Source organism: Ictidomys tridecemlineatus, chromosome 9 (genome assembly GCF_052094955.1).
Source record: "Ictidomys tridecemlineatus isolate mIctTri1 chromosome 9, mIctTri1.hap1, whole genome shotgun sequence".
NCBI classification, from domain to species: domain Eukaryota; kingdom Metazoa; phylum Chordata; class Mammalia; order Rodentia; family Sciuridae; genus Ictidomys; species Ictidomys tridecemlineatus.
In genome coordinates, this window is record NC_135485.1 from 55,012,576 (window position 1) to 55,028,830 (window position 16,255).

At 35.6% G+C, this 16,255-nt stretch overlaps 1 protein-coding gene across 4 annotated transcripts in view; it reads right to left on the minus strand.

Moving 5' to 3' along the window:
* Positions 1–16,084, minus strand: part of Ankrd17 (ankyrin repeat domain 17) — a 147,656-nt gene extending 131,572 nt beyond the window's left edge. For all 4 annotated transcript variants that reach the window (XM_013361937.4, XM_005333254.5, XM_013361936.4 and 1 more), the window contains exon 1: positions 15,421–16,084. In XM_013361937.4, the coding sequence (XP_013217391.1) occupies positions 15,421–15,813 (393 nt within the window). In that variant the 5' untranslated portion in view covers positions 15,814–16,084. The remainder of the gene's footprint in view (positions 1–15,420) is intronic.
* Between the last annotated feature and the right edge of the window lie 171 nt (positions 16,085–16,255).

Consider the following 16,255-nt stretch of genomic DNA (forward strand, 5'->3'; position numbering starts at 1 on the left):
ATTACTCTTTTGTATAAATAGAAGAAACAGCATTTCAAATAGTGGGAAATGACAGACTGAAACAGCTAAGTCAATTGATTAACTATCTGGAAATATAAAATTAAGTTCCTATCTCCCTCCAAATACCAATATAAATTTGAAATAAATTAGGTAAATGTGAAAATTAATTAGATAAATGTGATAGAAACCCAAATGTCCATTAACTGACAAACAGATAATCAAAATGTGATATACAATGTATACAATGGAATATTATTCGGTGTTAAACAGGAAAGAAATCCTGTCACATGGTACAATGTGCACGAACCTTAAATTTTAACGACAATCACAAAAAAAAGACAACTACTGTATGATTTCACCTATAAGAGTTACTGAAAGTACACAAGTATACAGAAACAGAAAATAGAATGGTGGATTCTGGGGTTAGGAGGAGGGGAAAATGTGGACTTGTTACTCAATGGGCATTACTGTATAGTTTCAGTTTTTTATGAAAAGTTCTAGAGATCTGTTGCAGAAAAAAATGAATACACTTACCACTACTGAACCATACAAAAACAGATTAACTTTTAAGTTTTTCACCAATGTTTAAAATTTTTTTATTATTTAAAGAGACATGCAATAAATTATATGTTACATTAAACAGTTACTAAGCTATACAGCCCAAACAAAGCACTTCACCAATCTCATTTCTTGCAATTTAGTGGCAAATATGGTTAAAAACAGCATAGGAAGACTGGGATTGTGGCTCAGTGGCAGAGCACTTCCCTAGCAAGTGTGAGGCACTAGGTTTAATCCTCAGCACTACATAAAAATAAATAAAATGAAGATATTGTGTCCAACTACAACTAAAAAAAAAAAACAGCATATAAGATTAAAAGAAAAAGGGATACATATAAATTGCATTTGTAAAACATAAATCTTCCTAAGACTAATGTACAAAAGAAAATATTTTCTCCTAACATATCTGAAAATCTAACATGAAGCAGATAATCTTCATAAAAAAATGAAAATGTTACTGTTATCAAATCCAATACTGACAATACCATATCATAGCAAATACTCACCATTTAGTATTTGATAATCTATGACTACAATATGAACAGGTTGAGGGAACAGGGAGAGTAGATACCAAAAACGTTATCTGGTAAAATTTAGTATGGGCATTCAAAACTGATACGGTAAGAGAAGAAACACATAAGGTATCAATATCAAAAAATACAAAACAATTTACCAAAATTATATTAGTCATAAAATTCATCAGCATCAATTGCCTTAATATAAAAAAATCAGTTTAGTGGATAATTCACGATAGCAATAAAATAAACTTACATAAAACTATAAAATCTTAGTAAAGACAAGTGAAGGGCCTGAAAAAATAATAGAGGCATGCCTTACTTTTGGATGAGAATATTCAACATTATACTTCTACTTCTCCCCAAATTAATCCAAGTTGTAATTATATCTTATCAAAATGTGAATCCAAATATTTTATGGCAATTTACAAAGAATTATCAAAAGCACCTCTAACAAGTTAAATGCACAATATCCAAAACTCCTGACAAAGAATATAAACAAGAGAGAAGTGTCAAAGATGTTAAAGTACGCTAATGTACCATGTTGAATCATAAGAAATCACAGACACTAGATGACTTCTAACTTATAAAAAAAAGTAATTTCGTAAGTTTCAACTAATAGTAAGTAAAACTGATGCAGACACAGGAATAAACAAAGGTTTGTTAGGAATCAGTCTGTTAAGCACTCAAATTTCTCCAACCCACTCGCTTCCACATTCACAAATCCCTTTCTAAGTAGTTAAGAACCAGACATGAGTCCGCTAAAGTATTTAATATCAACAATATTTGGACAAAAATTAGCAGGTCTTCTTTTCCTCACCCCAGTTCATCTTATAATTCCAGACAAAAACTGAAAGTAAGGTAGAAGAGGAGGTGTAGAGGGGTAAGTTTCCTCCAACAATCCTAGAGAGGGAAGGATATCTGCTTTGAAGGACAAGAAAAAACAAAACGCCAGAAAAACATCCTAGAAAGTAAAAAAACACCAAGCCAGAAAGCCTTCATGCTCTTAACAGAAAGGTCAGTGTGACAAGAAGATAGTGAATAAACTGAAAGGGTACAAAAGGAGCCTAGAACAATAGGAGCAGTAATAAAAATAGAGGGCCAAGTTAGAAGTTTAGATTTTATTCTACGAGCAATGAAACGTCAAATAATTATTCACATTTCAGAAAGATTTCTCTAGTTCTGGCATGAAGAATAAAGTATGGGGAAATTAGAGAACTAGAAGACCAAATTAGGATGCTACTATGAAATCAAAGATAACAGTCTGTGCTAGGGTAATGGTAACAAATGGAGAAAAGTATAAAAATTCAGGGTATACCTTAGAAGTCTTATACACAATACTCTTTCGCTTCCTATTATCCCAACATAACCTTTTTAGCAATAGAAACCCTCTTTCTTTGGGAAACCATTCTATAAGGCTTAGATAGGAATGTCCTCTCCTAGTTCACTTCCTACCTAGGATACAAAAACATGATATAGTCTTGAACAAAATATCTTTTTCCTTAGTGATTATCTGGTTCAAGAATGTAAACATAACCAAAGTTAGGCCAACAAGATTATTTCTGGAACCAGGAATGACTTATTCTCTCATACTGTTAGCTCTAAAGACAATATAATCCTAGAATTATATAAGACATTAATTATCCCCCAATATCCACACTACCCTTCTTCTTTTAGTAAAAGACTACTACTTCTCTACATGTTTTATCGGATTACATCCCCACGTAGCAAGAGCTAAATCCTAGGTGTGGTTGTGTAACAAAGTTCTGGCTGATGGGATACAATGGAAGTGATGTTTGCAACTCCTTAGTCAATTCCTTAAAAAGGAAACTGTGCTCACCTGTTTCTTATTTTTCATGGGCTATGTTTACTAAGGCTGTCAAAAAAATACCACAGACTAGGTGTCTTAAACAACAAACTTTTATTTTCTCAGAATTCTGGAGGCTAGAAGTCCAAGATCAGGGTATTTACAGATCTGGTTTTTCCTGAAGCCTCTTTTCTTGGCTTGCAGATGGACACCTTCTTCCTGTATCCTCAAAAGGCCTGTGTACGAATCCCTGGAGTCTCCTTCTGTGTCCAAATTTCTTTTTCTTTTAAGGAAACCAGTCAAATTGGATTGGGGCCTACCCATGTGACCTGATATTCCCTTAATTACCTTTTAAACACTTTATCTCCGAATATAGTCATATTATGATGTAGTTGAGGTTTCAACTCATGAATACTGGGGTACACAATTCAGCCCACAACAAGCTAGAACATGGATGTAATGCTGGTCAATCAGGTTAGACCTTGTAGATTAAATAAAGTCAACAACCAAGGCAAAGGTATCCATAAAGCATTCTGTGATGATGGAAATGTTCTGTATCTGCACTTTCTAATATGGCCGGTGCTGGCCACACATGATTATTTAAATACTTGTCTCCTATCTGAACCACATATGTTTTGAGTATTTTTTGCTCAAAGAATTCACCTAATACCTACAGTAAATTAGAAGTGAGGTATTACCAAAACAAACTCCTAAAAACTCTTGATGCAACTCATAGAACAGGTAGCAAGAAAATGAGCCTCAAGCTGGAGAGCTAGTGTTATGTTGTACAGTTCCAAAGTACTTAGTAAAATTCCTGCCTACAATTAGATGGAGGACATATCATGTATCTCAGAAGTCTACAGCTCTAAGAAAAGCCAATTAGAGAAACTGAATTATTTGTTGTGTGCTAGAATACTGGTTAAAGATCAATCCACCTACAAATAAAGTAGTTTCCAAGTAAAAACGGACATGAGAAAGCAACAATAAGAGAAGTTCAACCTACAAGAGTTCAGTTAACTTGGATCTCTTTAGGCTAGAAAAGGCAACTGCTTCTGTGCTCTTAATGCTCTGTGTGACCGCAAAAGTTTTTTGCCAGATAGCAGCAAAAACAGGTTAAGAGTGTTACCTTCCCAGGCTGGGGTTGTGGCTCAGTGATAGAGCACTTACCTAGCATGTGTGAGGCCCTGGGCTCAATCCTTAGCACCACATACAAATAAATAAATTAAATAAAAGATCCTCTGACAACTTAAAAAAAAAAAAAAAAGTGCTGCCTTCACACCTGTGATGGTGTCTGATATGTCAACTTGGTTAGGCTAAACTATGAAAAAGAAAAAAGGGCAGCAGCCATTTGTAGCATCAATATCTTCCCTCAGTTATTCAATTAAAAACTAATCTAGATGCAGCTGTGAATTTTGCAGATGTAATTAAAGTCTCTAATCAGCTGACTATAATTTGGGATAATCATCACCAGTGAACCTGACTTAGTTATCTCTTACAAGAGATCTAGTTCTTTTCTGGCAAAAATGGGGAATCCAAACAATAGCTAATTCTGTACTTGTTTTCTCTTCATTTTATCTTCCCCTCTTGACTACCTGTGGAGAACATTTAACCAATGCCCATTAGTTCCAGCTTGCCCACAATCTTCCCTTTCTGCCTGCCTGCTTTATGGAATTCAGACTTGCTTAATCAGGCTTCACAATCACATAAGCCAACTCCTTGTAATACATTTCTGAATGCCACCTATCAATACATAAATCTCCTCTGCATCTCTTCTAGTTTAACCTTGACAGATATATCATCCAGAACTATTAGTTTAGATATCCTCAAGTAGCCAGGAAACATGGGAGAGTGGAACCAACCTAGTACAGAGCTGAGTAAGTAAATAAGCAGGTTTCAAAAACATATGACTAAAAGAGATCTTTTGCTATACAATTAATGTCATGGTCCTGATTTAAAGAAAATGGAACGAACTCATGAAGTTTTTGAGAAGAATTTTACCACCATTAAAGTACAGTAATGACTTAAAGAAATATATGATTAAACTTAAATCCTGCAGGGCTTCAATCTATACCAACTGCAGGCGGTGACAAAAGTGTTACAGTTCCTAGGGGTTTCTATACTCTCCAATACTACTATACTTCAGACAGGGTCAAGAAACACAGGTAAAAACATATAAAGAACAAAGCCAAGACACAGAGGGCAATTAAAAGAACATTCCTTTCACAGAGCAAAATTAGTTTAAAAAGGAATTTGCTAGGGTAAAGTCATCACAACTTCCGCCCAAAAGGATTTCATTATTAACAAGAACCAATCATTGTTGCACATTTCCTATTCTCTTTTTTAAAGGAGCTTTTGTTATAGTTATCCCATTCCTACTCATCACTATACAATAGATTAAGAAAGAAGATTATAGATTAATAAACTGAATTAAGAAAAAGGTATAAGAATTAATGTACTTGACTTTCACCTTCAGTTCTACTATTAATGAAATGGAATTCTGAATTGATTCTCTTGATAAAAATGTTGCATAGCCAGATTTGAATCCAATGATCAAGAATAAAAGTTTAAATTGGAGATGTAAATCTGAGTCAGGGGAATAGATAACTGAACAACAGAGGACTAAATAAAATCATCCAGAGGAGACGAGAAACATGACAGGGGAAAAAAATATAGTGGGGAGATGAGGTGCTTAAAAAAAAAAAAAATAGAAGAATATATAGTGAAACCCTAAGAATAAGTAAGAAAATCAATAAGAGGCAGCTAGTAAAGGAAAAACAGAAGAGATAGTATTATAAAAGCAAAGTAGTAAGGATTTTTAATAAGCAAGGGTTGGTCAATTGTTACTGAAAAAGTAGATTATGAATGGACACAATAACTCAACACTACAAGCAAAAAAGAAATCCAAGTATCTTTAAGAAACAAAATATTGAAGTATCAAAAGAAATTTTCTAAAAATTTTTAAATACTGGGTGAACAAAGTCTCTGTAAATCATAAAACAATAAAATTTACCAAAAGAAAAATATTGCCCAAATTATGAAAGCAATATAAACCAAAAATATATGCAATGAGTAACACCATAAAGCATTAATACCCATAAATATAAACACCACCAATTAATGACTAAGAAAAAGACAGCCCCAGTAGAATAACTGGTGAAGGACAAAACAGGAAAATTTCAAAAAGAAATCCAAATGAACAATAAATATAAAAATTCACCCACTTTGACAGTAATTGTCAAAGTAAAAAGACAACAAAATACAATCCTTTGTCTAAAGAATTTTTTAAAAACCAAGAAAACTGATTATATCTAGGAGCATTCTCAAACTTGTGACACAGTAACACTTGAGGTTGGTGATCAAATCTAATACGTGTATATCCTCTGGCCCAGTCCAACAATTTCATTTCCAGAGACCCATCCCAAAGAAATACTTTTGTATTCAAAAACAAATGCAAAAGTATGTTTGTTTCAGCCCTATATTTGTAATAGTAGCATATAAAAACAATCTAAATGTCCACCCACACAAAAAGATATAAATTATGAATTTTCATACTATAGAACATTCAGCATAAATGTGAATATCAAATTCCAAGATACTCTCAGACAGACAGACAGACACACACACACACACTCTCACTCTCTCTCCTCCTTCTCCACAAAAAGAAACTAGAAGATTTGATTATGAACCAAGTTGTTAACAGCATTTAATCTGAGAAAGTGGGATAAAAAACATTATTTACTAATGTTTTTTAAACTAATGAATACAAAAATTTAAGTATGAATGTATTCATTAGTTTTTGTAAGTAAATAATCACTATCTGAAGTCTCCAACTGATGTTTGAATAATACTCAAAGAAGCTTTCAGCAAAAGTTTTAAGTAACAATTCTGCTCTTAATGATAAATATTTGACTGATGTATATCAAGGAAAAAAATGAAAAGACAAATTACAGAAAATGATTAATTCTAGACAGCAATATTTTGGGTGTTTTTTTTTCTGCTTTTTAGAGGTTTTTATCAAATTTTCTACAAATACATATGTTTTTACAAGTACATGTAATATATAACTAGTGATGTTTAATAATATGAAACACTGTATTTGAAATCTAATTTAAAAGATTATTTTCCACCTTACATAGTTCCATAATTCTATTTCTCTTATTTTAACAGATCTCTATGTGCAGCAATTACCAAATATATTGATACATGTACCCCTTTGCTACTAGAAAATCTTCAGAGTAAAATTATACTGAATAACTCCTAAATGTAATTTACTTGTCAAGGACACTCTGGAAAAAATGGTACATATGGCTCTCACCCTAAATACCATAAATTGCTAAGTTACACTGAAAACTAACCCAGACTTCCACATAAAGTGACTATACATGATCAACATCATCTACATAGTTGATTAGCAGTTTCATCTCAATAAGAATTTAAATTTTATGAATCTAGGAAAAACACCTTTTGTTCAAATCCATAAATAATCCCTAGCTGATTGTGGGAGATCTCAACAATGCTTCATAAACATAATTTTAAAAGTATGCTAATAGTGGTAATTATCTCCTTGTGAGGTGAACAGGGAGCCTACAACCTGGGAACAAATTTTTATCCCTCACACATCAGATACAGCTCTAATCTCTAGAGTTTACAAAGAACTCAAAAAGTTAAACAACAAAAATCAATCAACAAATACATGAAAAAAATGCTCACCATCTCTAGCAATCAGAGAAATGCAAATTAAAACTACTCTAAGATACCATCTCACTCCAATAAGAATGGTAGCCACTATGAAGTCAAACAACAATAAGTGCTGGCGAGGATACTGGTGGGACTGCAAACTGGTGCAGCCAATTTGGAAAGCAAATGGAGATTCCTTGGAAAGCTGGGAATGGAACCACCATTTGACCCAGCTATTCCCCTTCTCAGACTATACCCAAAAGACCTAAAAAGAGCATACTAGAGGGACACAGCCACTCAATGTTTATAGCAGTACAATTCACAATAGCTAGACTGTGGAACCAACCTAAATGCCATTCAATAGATGAATGGATAAAAAAAAAAGTGGCATTTATACACAATGGAATATTACTCAGCACTAAAAAATAACAAGATCATGGAATTTGCAGGGAAATGGATGGCATTAGAGCAGATTATGCTAAGTGAAGTTAGTCAATCCCTAAAAAACAAATGCCGAATGTCTTCTCTGATATAAAGGGGGTGACTCAAAATGGAATAGGGAGGAAGAGCATGAGAAGAAAATTACCACTAAATAGGGAAGAGAGGTGTGGGAGGGAAAAGGAGGGAGACAGGGAATTGCACGGAAGATGGAAGGAGACCCTCATCATTATACAGAATACAGGTATGATGTTGTGAGGAGAAAAAAAAAAGTGTGTCACATTAGATTGGGTAGAGAGATGTGATGGGAGGGGAGGGGAGGGAAAGGGGGGATAGGAAGGGCAGCAGAATAGACATTATTATTGCCGTATGTATATAGGTGACTGTATGACCAATGTGATTCTGCAACCTGTACAATCAGAAAAATGAGAAATTAGACCCCATTTGATTCAAATGTATGAATTGTCAAGATCATTGTACTGTCATGTATAACTAATAAAAAAATAATAAAATAAAATAAAAAGAGGGCCAATATCTCCAAGTACAAAAAAAAAATCATACAGAAAACTAAATGCTATTACTGTGCAAAGTTCCCTTGGAGGTAAATTTTACTAACTACAACATGTATAAATTAATTTAACTTGTACACATTTAACACATGCAATGATTTTAAATAGAGCTAATTTTATCATATTCACTGGGAAAGAAATGGCTGAGACTATTAGATATTGAAAAAAGCCAGGCACATAGGAGACACTAAATAAATGGCAAATAAAAGAATTAACTCCTCCATTTCATCTCACACAAATAAGACCTCTACTAGAAACTTTGCAACAGGACTATTTTCATTATTAATTCCATATAAAAGCAAGAGAAACAGAACACAGACAGAGACAATAATAGGGTCAAAGGTGGAAATGGAAAGAGACCCAATAAGACATGAACAAGAATTCTTTTTATTTTCAAGTTTCAAGCTTAGGGTGACAGGAAGTGGTAAGGGAGATCATATTCCCAAGTTAATGCACACGTATTCTAAATTCAAAATTAATGAAATCAATCTCTCCAGATTCCTCTGAAATATTTTTCAATCAAATGTTTTTAAACTATTTAGGAGATGGATCCAGGAGGAACATGCGTGAAGCTTCATGATTGAGCACGTTTAGCAGGCACAAGGCTCATGAGTTCAACCTGCACCAACAGCAGAGGAATTAATTTTAGGACAGGTTTTTATTTCTTCATGTTGGTTTTTACTTTTCTATTCCTCTATTTTACAGGGGTATAAAAGATTAATTTAGACCATCTATGTCTTTGGGGAAAGTGGAAGAAGGGACACAAAATTCTCTGCTGGAGATGTATAGCTATTAACTACTTCCATAAATATGCTACCCCTAGTCTGTAATTCCAAATAATCAAGAAATGAAAAATGTACTTGTTTATTTTCAAAATAACACTATCTGACACACCTCACAATCTGACACACCTCAATATTTTTTCCATAACTCAATTTGAGTAATTTATTAACTTGAATATTAAGTAATAAGCAATAACAAATATTAATTTGTTAGGTAAAATCTGCAGTCCTCTTTAATGGTAGATTCCATCCTTAAACCCTTCAATCATTTGAATATTTTCACATTCCCTTGTTTTAGTCATCACTTTCATAGTATAATAACAAGAAACATATATAATCTATTTTATGTAGATACATCATAGCATTATTTAAAATAAGAATTATGATTTTGGTTATCTCTAGTACCTTTTTTAACCTCACTCTACATCATACTAATCTTTACCCAAAAAAACCATGCTGTATTTCAGACCATTTACCCTAAACAGCACATTTCCTATCCCTGATTCATAAAAACTTATTTAACATTTTCAAGTTATTCTCAATAATCATGTTGTCTACTTCCACAAGCACAATTCAGTATATCTGAAAGCACTAAGATTTTACTATATCTAATTATTTACAAAGACACTCAATAATACTGATTCCAATAGGAATTCCTAAAGGACTCTGATCTTCACATTTTTCCTTCAAAACTCTGGTTTTATCTCTTAAAAGATAAAGTATAACTATATTGCTCCAAATTCCACCTCACTTCATGACTAAAAATAGTTTTTAAAAAAAAAAAGTAGTTAAGCATCCTAAATCAGGAAGAGTATTTTGTTTCTGGGTTGCAAATGGATAGACACACCTCTACCAGACAGGTAAGGTTTAAGGGTCCACTGTAAAAAAACTGCAACCAAATACTCTTACCTTAAGATGTAAAGTTCCAAATAATTCCCACAGTAAGTGGGTAATAAAGGAATATTTATGAAATATTCTTACTTCATACATCTGACTTCATGAAAAGCAAGACTTATGTAACAGCACTGTACAACAGGAGACATAAATATAAGGAAGACAGGTTTCTGTCTCCAGATCTGACACCTGTGGCACACTAGATATAAACTGCTTCATCAACTAAAGGGCTGAAGATTTAAAAGAAGATTTAAAAGAGTAGGCTAAGGGCTGTCTTATCAGAAAGAACTGATAAATCTTCAATTTACTTCTTCACAAACAGGTCTTCTCTATTACCACATCACCTTCTTAAAAGCAGTTTCTAAACTTTAAACAATCCAAATAAATTGCTGCCAGATTCCCTACTATCTCAGCTGTGAGAATGCTTCAAAACAACAAGGTAGTAGATCTCTCTGGTATGTCCACACATACTATGGAACTGGTGGGAAAGAAAGGAAAAAATAATCCTTATAAGCACTTCAACAAAATCTTGTTATTCATCCTAACCAGAGTTTTAAAGGGGACTTTTTTTTTTTTTTTTTTTTTTTTTAGTTTAGTAAGAAAAGATTATTTTGAGAAGTAAAAATCTTGAGAGGCAGGGAGAAGTAATAATCTCAGGGAGGGTAGCTTTCACTATAGTTTTCATTTTGTTAATAATTGTTAGCCACATGTTTTAGGAAATGGGTATATTTATCTGTACTTTTTTCTATTCCCCCCACCCCCGCCTGCCTTTTTTAATGTATTTTTCAGAACAAGAAAAGGAAAGAAAGATTTGGGATAGCCAGTCTGTGTATGGTGGTTATCTTGCTGCCAAAAAAAATATATTCCCCTATGTACTATCTGAACTTTTTTGAACACTATCAGAAAATGTTAATATTAGTGATGCTTCCACTCTATCAAACAGCATGCTACAGCATGTGAATAAGTGAATGAATAAATAAATGAACAAGCATGCTTTGATTTAAAAAGAAACAGGTTAAATACTCTTCTGACACTTATTATCTTTCATGTTTTTTAAAATAGTTTTTAGTTGTTGAAGGACCTTTATTTTATTTACTTATTTATATGTGGTGCTGAGAATCAAACCCAGTGCTTCACACACACACGAGGCAAGCACTCTACCACTAAGCTATGACTCCAGCCTCACCTTTCATGTTTTTAAAATCTGAATAATCTAAGGGACTTACTTATCAGGCATTCAGCAATCAATGCCTATTAGTTTGACTGATTTTCCCTTTAATACATAGGGGAAAAAAACAGAAGTATGAGAATTAAAAAATTGAAAGATGCTGAAATCCAAACCTCTGCTATTCAGAGTCCCCAGATCCAAGAAAACCAAAAGTTCTACCCCTCTCTAGGTTTCCAAAATGAATTCTGGATCTTCCCTAGGTACTAAGTATTCACTGATAATATTTTTTTTTTATGAACTACTACACTGAAGCAGGATAGGAAACAAAATAATATTTAAAACAAAAACTACTGCCTCAAAGAGCTTAACATGTGGTTTACAAATACTGCTATATTCATTAACAAATGAAACTAGGGAACATGCAAGTTTCTCTGGGATGGCTAATTTGGAGTTCTATACTTTTCTTTTTTTAATATTTATTTTTCAAATGTAGTTGGACACAATACCTTTATTTTATTTATTTATTTATTAATTATGTGGTGCTGAGAATCAAACCCAGCTCCTCGCACATGATAGGCAAGCGCTCTACCACTGAGCCACAACTCATCCCCATTCTATGCATTTTGACATTAAAAAACAAACAGAAGACTGGGGAATAAATCGAACAGTAATTCTGAAATATTTTCTTATTTCTCCTTTATTTTCAACCCTCTCTATTATGTCTATAAACAGATTTTCCCTAGCCTTGAAAATCCTTTTAATACTAAGTCAGTACTAATTCATTTACTTGTCCCCCTTGTCTGAAATTTCTCACTAGGTTGGAATTCTGATCAAATCCTACTGTATTTACATTTTATGCATCTTTAACAAAAGTATTACTTCTGAAAATAAAGCCCTAACTTTTTAAGACCAAATTTTTCCCACTTTGAATTTTGCTTTAAAAAACACTGATGTCATTCAATCACATTAAAAAATTCACTCAGTAGAAGGTAATGTTATTTTGAAAATGAAGTATAAGCCCTTCAACATCTGCCTTGCAATATTTGAGTAAGAAATTTAATTTAGCCCACTAACTTCAAAAGAAAAGGATTATGGCTTTTATGTTGGGAAATATATTTCTCTTTTCCATACTGGTCAATCACCCACTGAAAGTCAAAAAATTATGCATTTTCAGTTTTTGATCTAAAGTCTTGTGTCAAATAGAAGGGGAACAGGAAATGGAGAGCTCTTGGCCTTATACTTTTGTTCCCAGCTCTATTTGAAATATACACATTATATAAGATGTGATTATCCTACTCTAAAATACTTAAGGAAAAATCCAATTCTCAAAAACCTACTCTAATGTTTAATAAGAATTATACTCAGGTTCTTCAACATTTAAATAAATCTCTTATTAAATTGTCTCTTCTTTCCTCCCAGTTTTCCTTTTAGCAGATAAAAAGAATACCTATCATTTTTTCATAACTAACCAGTATATTTTTGTTAAATATATTTATCCTTCACTTTTTCAGGTTAAGTACTGCAAAAACATAAACTTTCATATCTAATCTTTTGATGATTTTCACTAGGATTAGCTTAAAATCAAGTTATCCACATTTTTTAATTGTGTTGCCTACAACAATGAAGTAGGGGGAAAAAAAAACACATAAAACTTTTAAATACTATGATTCTAGCCACAAGACTTGATAACTCCAGAAAGTTAAACTTCTGCTAACATGTCAGGAAACAGTAATCAAAAGAAAAACATTGCACAATTCACCCAACTAGCCTATGGTGTACAATAACCATGTGGTTTATTTCTTTGCCTTGATCAAAGAATGGAGACAAATACAACAATACAAACTATATTATCTTTTGTCTGCTCCTTCCTTATCATGTGTATGTACAGATTTTTTTTTTATTGGCTACATTTTTCCTGACTCATCTTCATAACAAATACAAATCAATTGTTTACACCACTGGCAGAAGACAGTACAAAGCACACTGAAAACAAAGCAACACTTCCCTAGTTGGTCAAAATCAACTTATACCATTTCTATTTTTCAAAGAAAACACACCTGATCGACAAAATTAACATCTACAAACTTATAGTCATTCATGAAAGAAGTTATTAGGACACATTCCAATGGACAAAACTATGTAGGAGCGTTGAGTTTGCAGCACACTATTCCTACAAGTATTACATTCAAGTATCATGACCTCATTCCAAACCAGAGCTTGATATTTTGTTGGAAAACTTTAAATCTTAATAAAATATCACAGCTATTTTGTTCATTGCTACTTAAATGGGTTAGCTTCCAATTCAGTGCCTATGTTTTTGAAAAGAGTAAGAAGAGAGATACAACAGAATAAAATGATTTGAAAGTATACTAATTTGAGGCTTTAAAAAACTGATTTCCACTTACCACCCACAACCAGTTTCCTCTAAATCTTTCTGTCTTCATTTTTAAAATAAAGAGGCTGGGATAATTTTTTCTAAAATGCTTCTCCACTTATGAGAATAATCATAAAATTGAATGATTCACACCTTTCTCTTCATTACTTCAAATGCAGCGTGAACACACTAGCCTGAAACATTCCATTAGGCCAATATAAAATATATAAATGCAAACCTATCCTCAGAATCCAATAGGCCAAACAAACAATAGCAGGGAGTGTCCATCTTTTTAATATAATTTATGTATATTAAATTCCAACTCTACCTACATAACTTCATCCACTCTGAGGTTTAAAAAAAAAAAAATCTGGTGTTAGGCTAATGAAGTCTCAAAACACTTTAAAAAGATACTTCTCTATTTGACCAGAACCTGTATGCAATAAATGCAATGTTCAGAAAACCAGCCTTCCACCAAGCTCTATGTTTGTGGAAAAGAATAAGTGTTACTTCAAGATAATTAAGTTGTTCTCTTAGAACTAAGTTTTAATCAACTTTTAAAGCTGTTTTCTTCTGCCACCTTCTTTCTCCAGATTAAGATTTCTCAAACTTCTATTTCATGGGGAGACAAAAAAGTTATAAAAGAGCTGATAACAACTAAGGCTGACTCTTAGTTGATCAGTATGGTATGTTTTACTGAGCTTTTGGTTTATAAGCCGTTCTTTGAAGAATAAGATCCTGCAACGCCGCCTGTCTGTGGACCCAGGAAAAATTATAAACAGTTATTATGAAACCAGATCACTAGGACAAATCAAGAGGCCTTTCTATTTCAACTCACTACAACCAAGCCTGGTTGCAAAACACACAGTTTGCTGCCCCTTATTATTTGAAAAATAATAGGTCCCAGCTTAATTCTTTCCACTAAGGAAGCACGTGACGATATGTGTACGTATAGGTAAGGATCAAATACATTTTTCGTCCACTGAGTTATTATATATGTGTAAGGATAGAAGATGAGTTCATCTAAAATCCTTGAGATCTAAGAAGCGAAGGTTACTTCAGCAGCCACAATGGTTATGAAAAAAACCCTGCAGCACAACAGTATGGAAAAGTACAGCCTATCACGTGTCTCCCACACCAAACACTTAACTCCAAGTCCATTTACAATCTTAGGGTCCCTCCAAAACTGCTCCCCTCCACCTCACAACTGGAAGAAATCTATCAACCTCCTCCTAGGGTTCCCAGAGAGGCTCATCTACCTATTATCTTACTCCTCCCGTTTTAGCTCCGCCCCCGCCTCAGGAATAAGTGGCCCTACTGGCCCCAGGCAGACCACCCTTCTCCGGGGTGTGCAAATGGGGAGTCTAACTGATTTTCTCCATCCTTACCGTGTTAACCATCCCAGATAACAGGCTGTTCACGAACTCTGTGGTCCTCCCACCCCCACGTGTCAGCTACCCTCCCCCACGTTCCCACACCTCACAATTTAGGCCGAGGAAAGAAAGGGGGCAGTTGAAAGCCTAGACCCCAAGATAGACCAACCTAGAACAATCTGTCCCACCGCAAGTCCCCTCCCACCATCGGCCCCAAACCTTTACAGTCCCTTCCTCCCTCCTTCCTTTGAAACCAGGCCCTTGCCTCAGAAACCTCCTCTTCCTCGTCGTCGTCGTCCTCTTCTTCCTCGCTGTTGTTGCTGCTGGTGCCGCCGCCGCCACCTCCTCCTCCACCGCCGCCTCCGCCGCCGCCGCTGTTGTCGCTGTCGCTGCTGCTTTCGCTGCTGCTGGGGGGTCGGCAAGTCCGGTTACGCTTGGCCTTGTGGTGTTGCTGCTGCGGCGGCTTCTTCTTCAGGAGCAGGTCGCAGACTCGCACCATCCCACGAGGAGACGAAGCCGAGGGAGCCCCGCTGCCGCCACCAACGCTGCCGCCGACCTCCGCCGCCGCCGCGGGGGGGCCCGCCACCGCCGCCACCGCCGGGGGGCTCCCTTCTCCCTCAGCCGCCGCCACCGCCACCGGAACCGTCGCCTTCTCCATCCCCAGGGAAAGAGCGAGGGCGCGGACGGAGGAGGGGCCTGGGGGCTACGCTCTACCGCGACTTCGGCCGCACCGGGGCCGACACAGCGTTTGGTGCCGCCTCCGCCGCCACCGCCTCGGTCACCTCTACTGCCGCCGCCGCCGCCGCCGCCGCTCCGCCAGCTCTCACCTCGTCTCGCGATACTAAGGGCGGGGAGCCTGACGATGGGAGGGAGGGAGCGTGAGGGAGCAAGGCGCGGGAGGGGGGGGGTGCCGAAGCGTAGAGGGAGACGGATGTCGAGGGACTCAGAGGAGGGGAAACTAAAAAGACACTAGGGAAGTGTGCCCGGGGTGGCTTCCGATGGGAACGGCAAGGCAAAGCAGAGGTCGCGGTTTCCGCCTGAGTGCCCACGAGCGCCGGGATTTCTTCTCTTTCCCCGCTACTTCCCCCACACACAGCCCT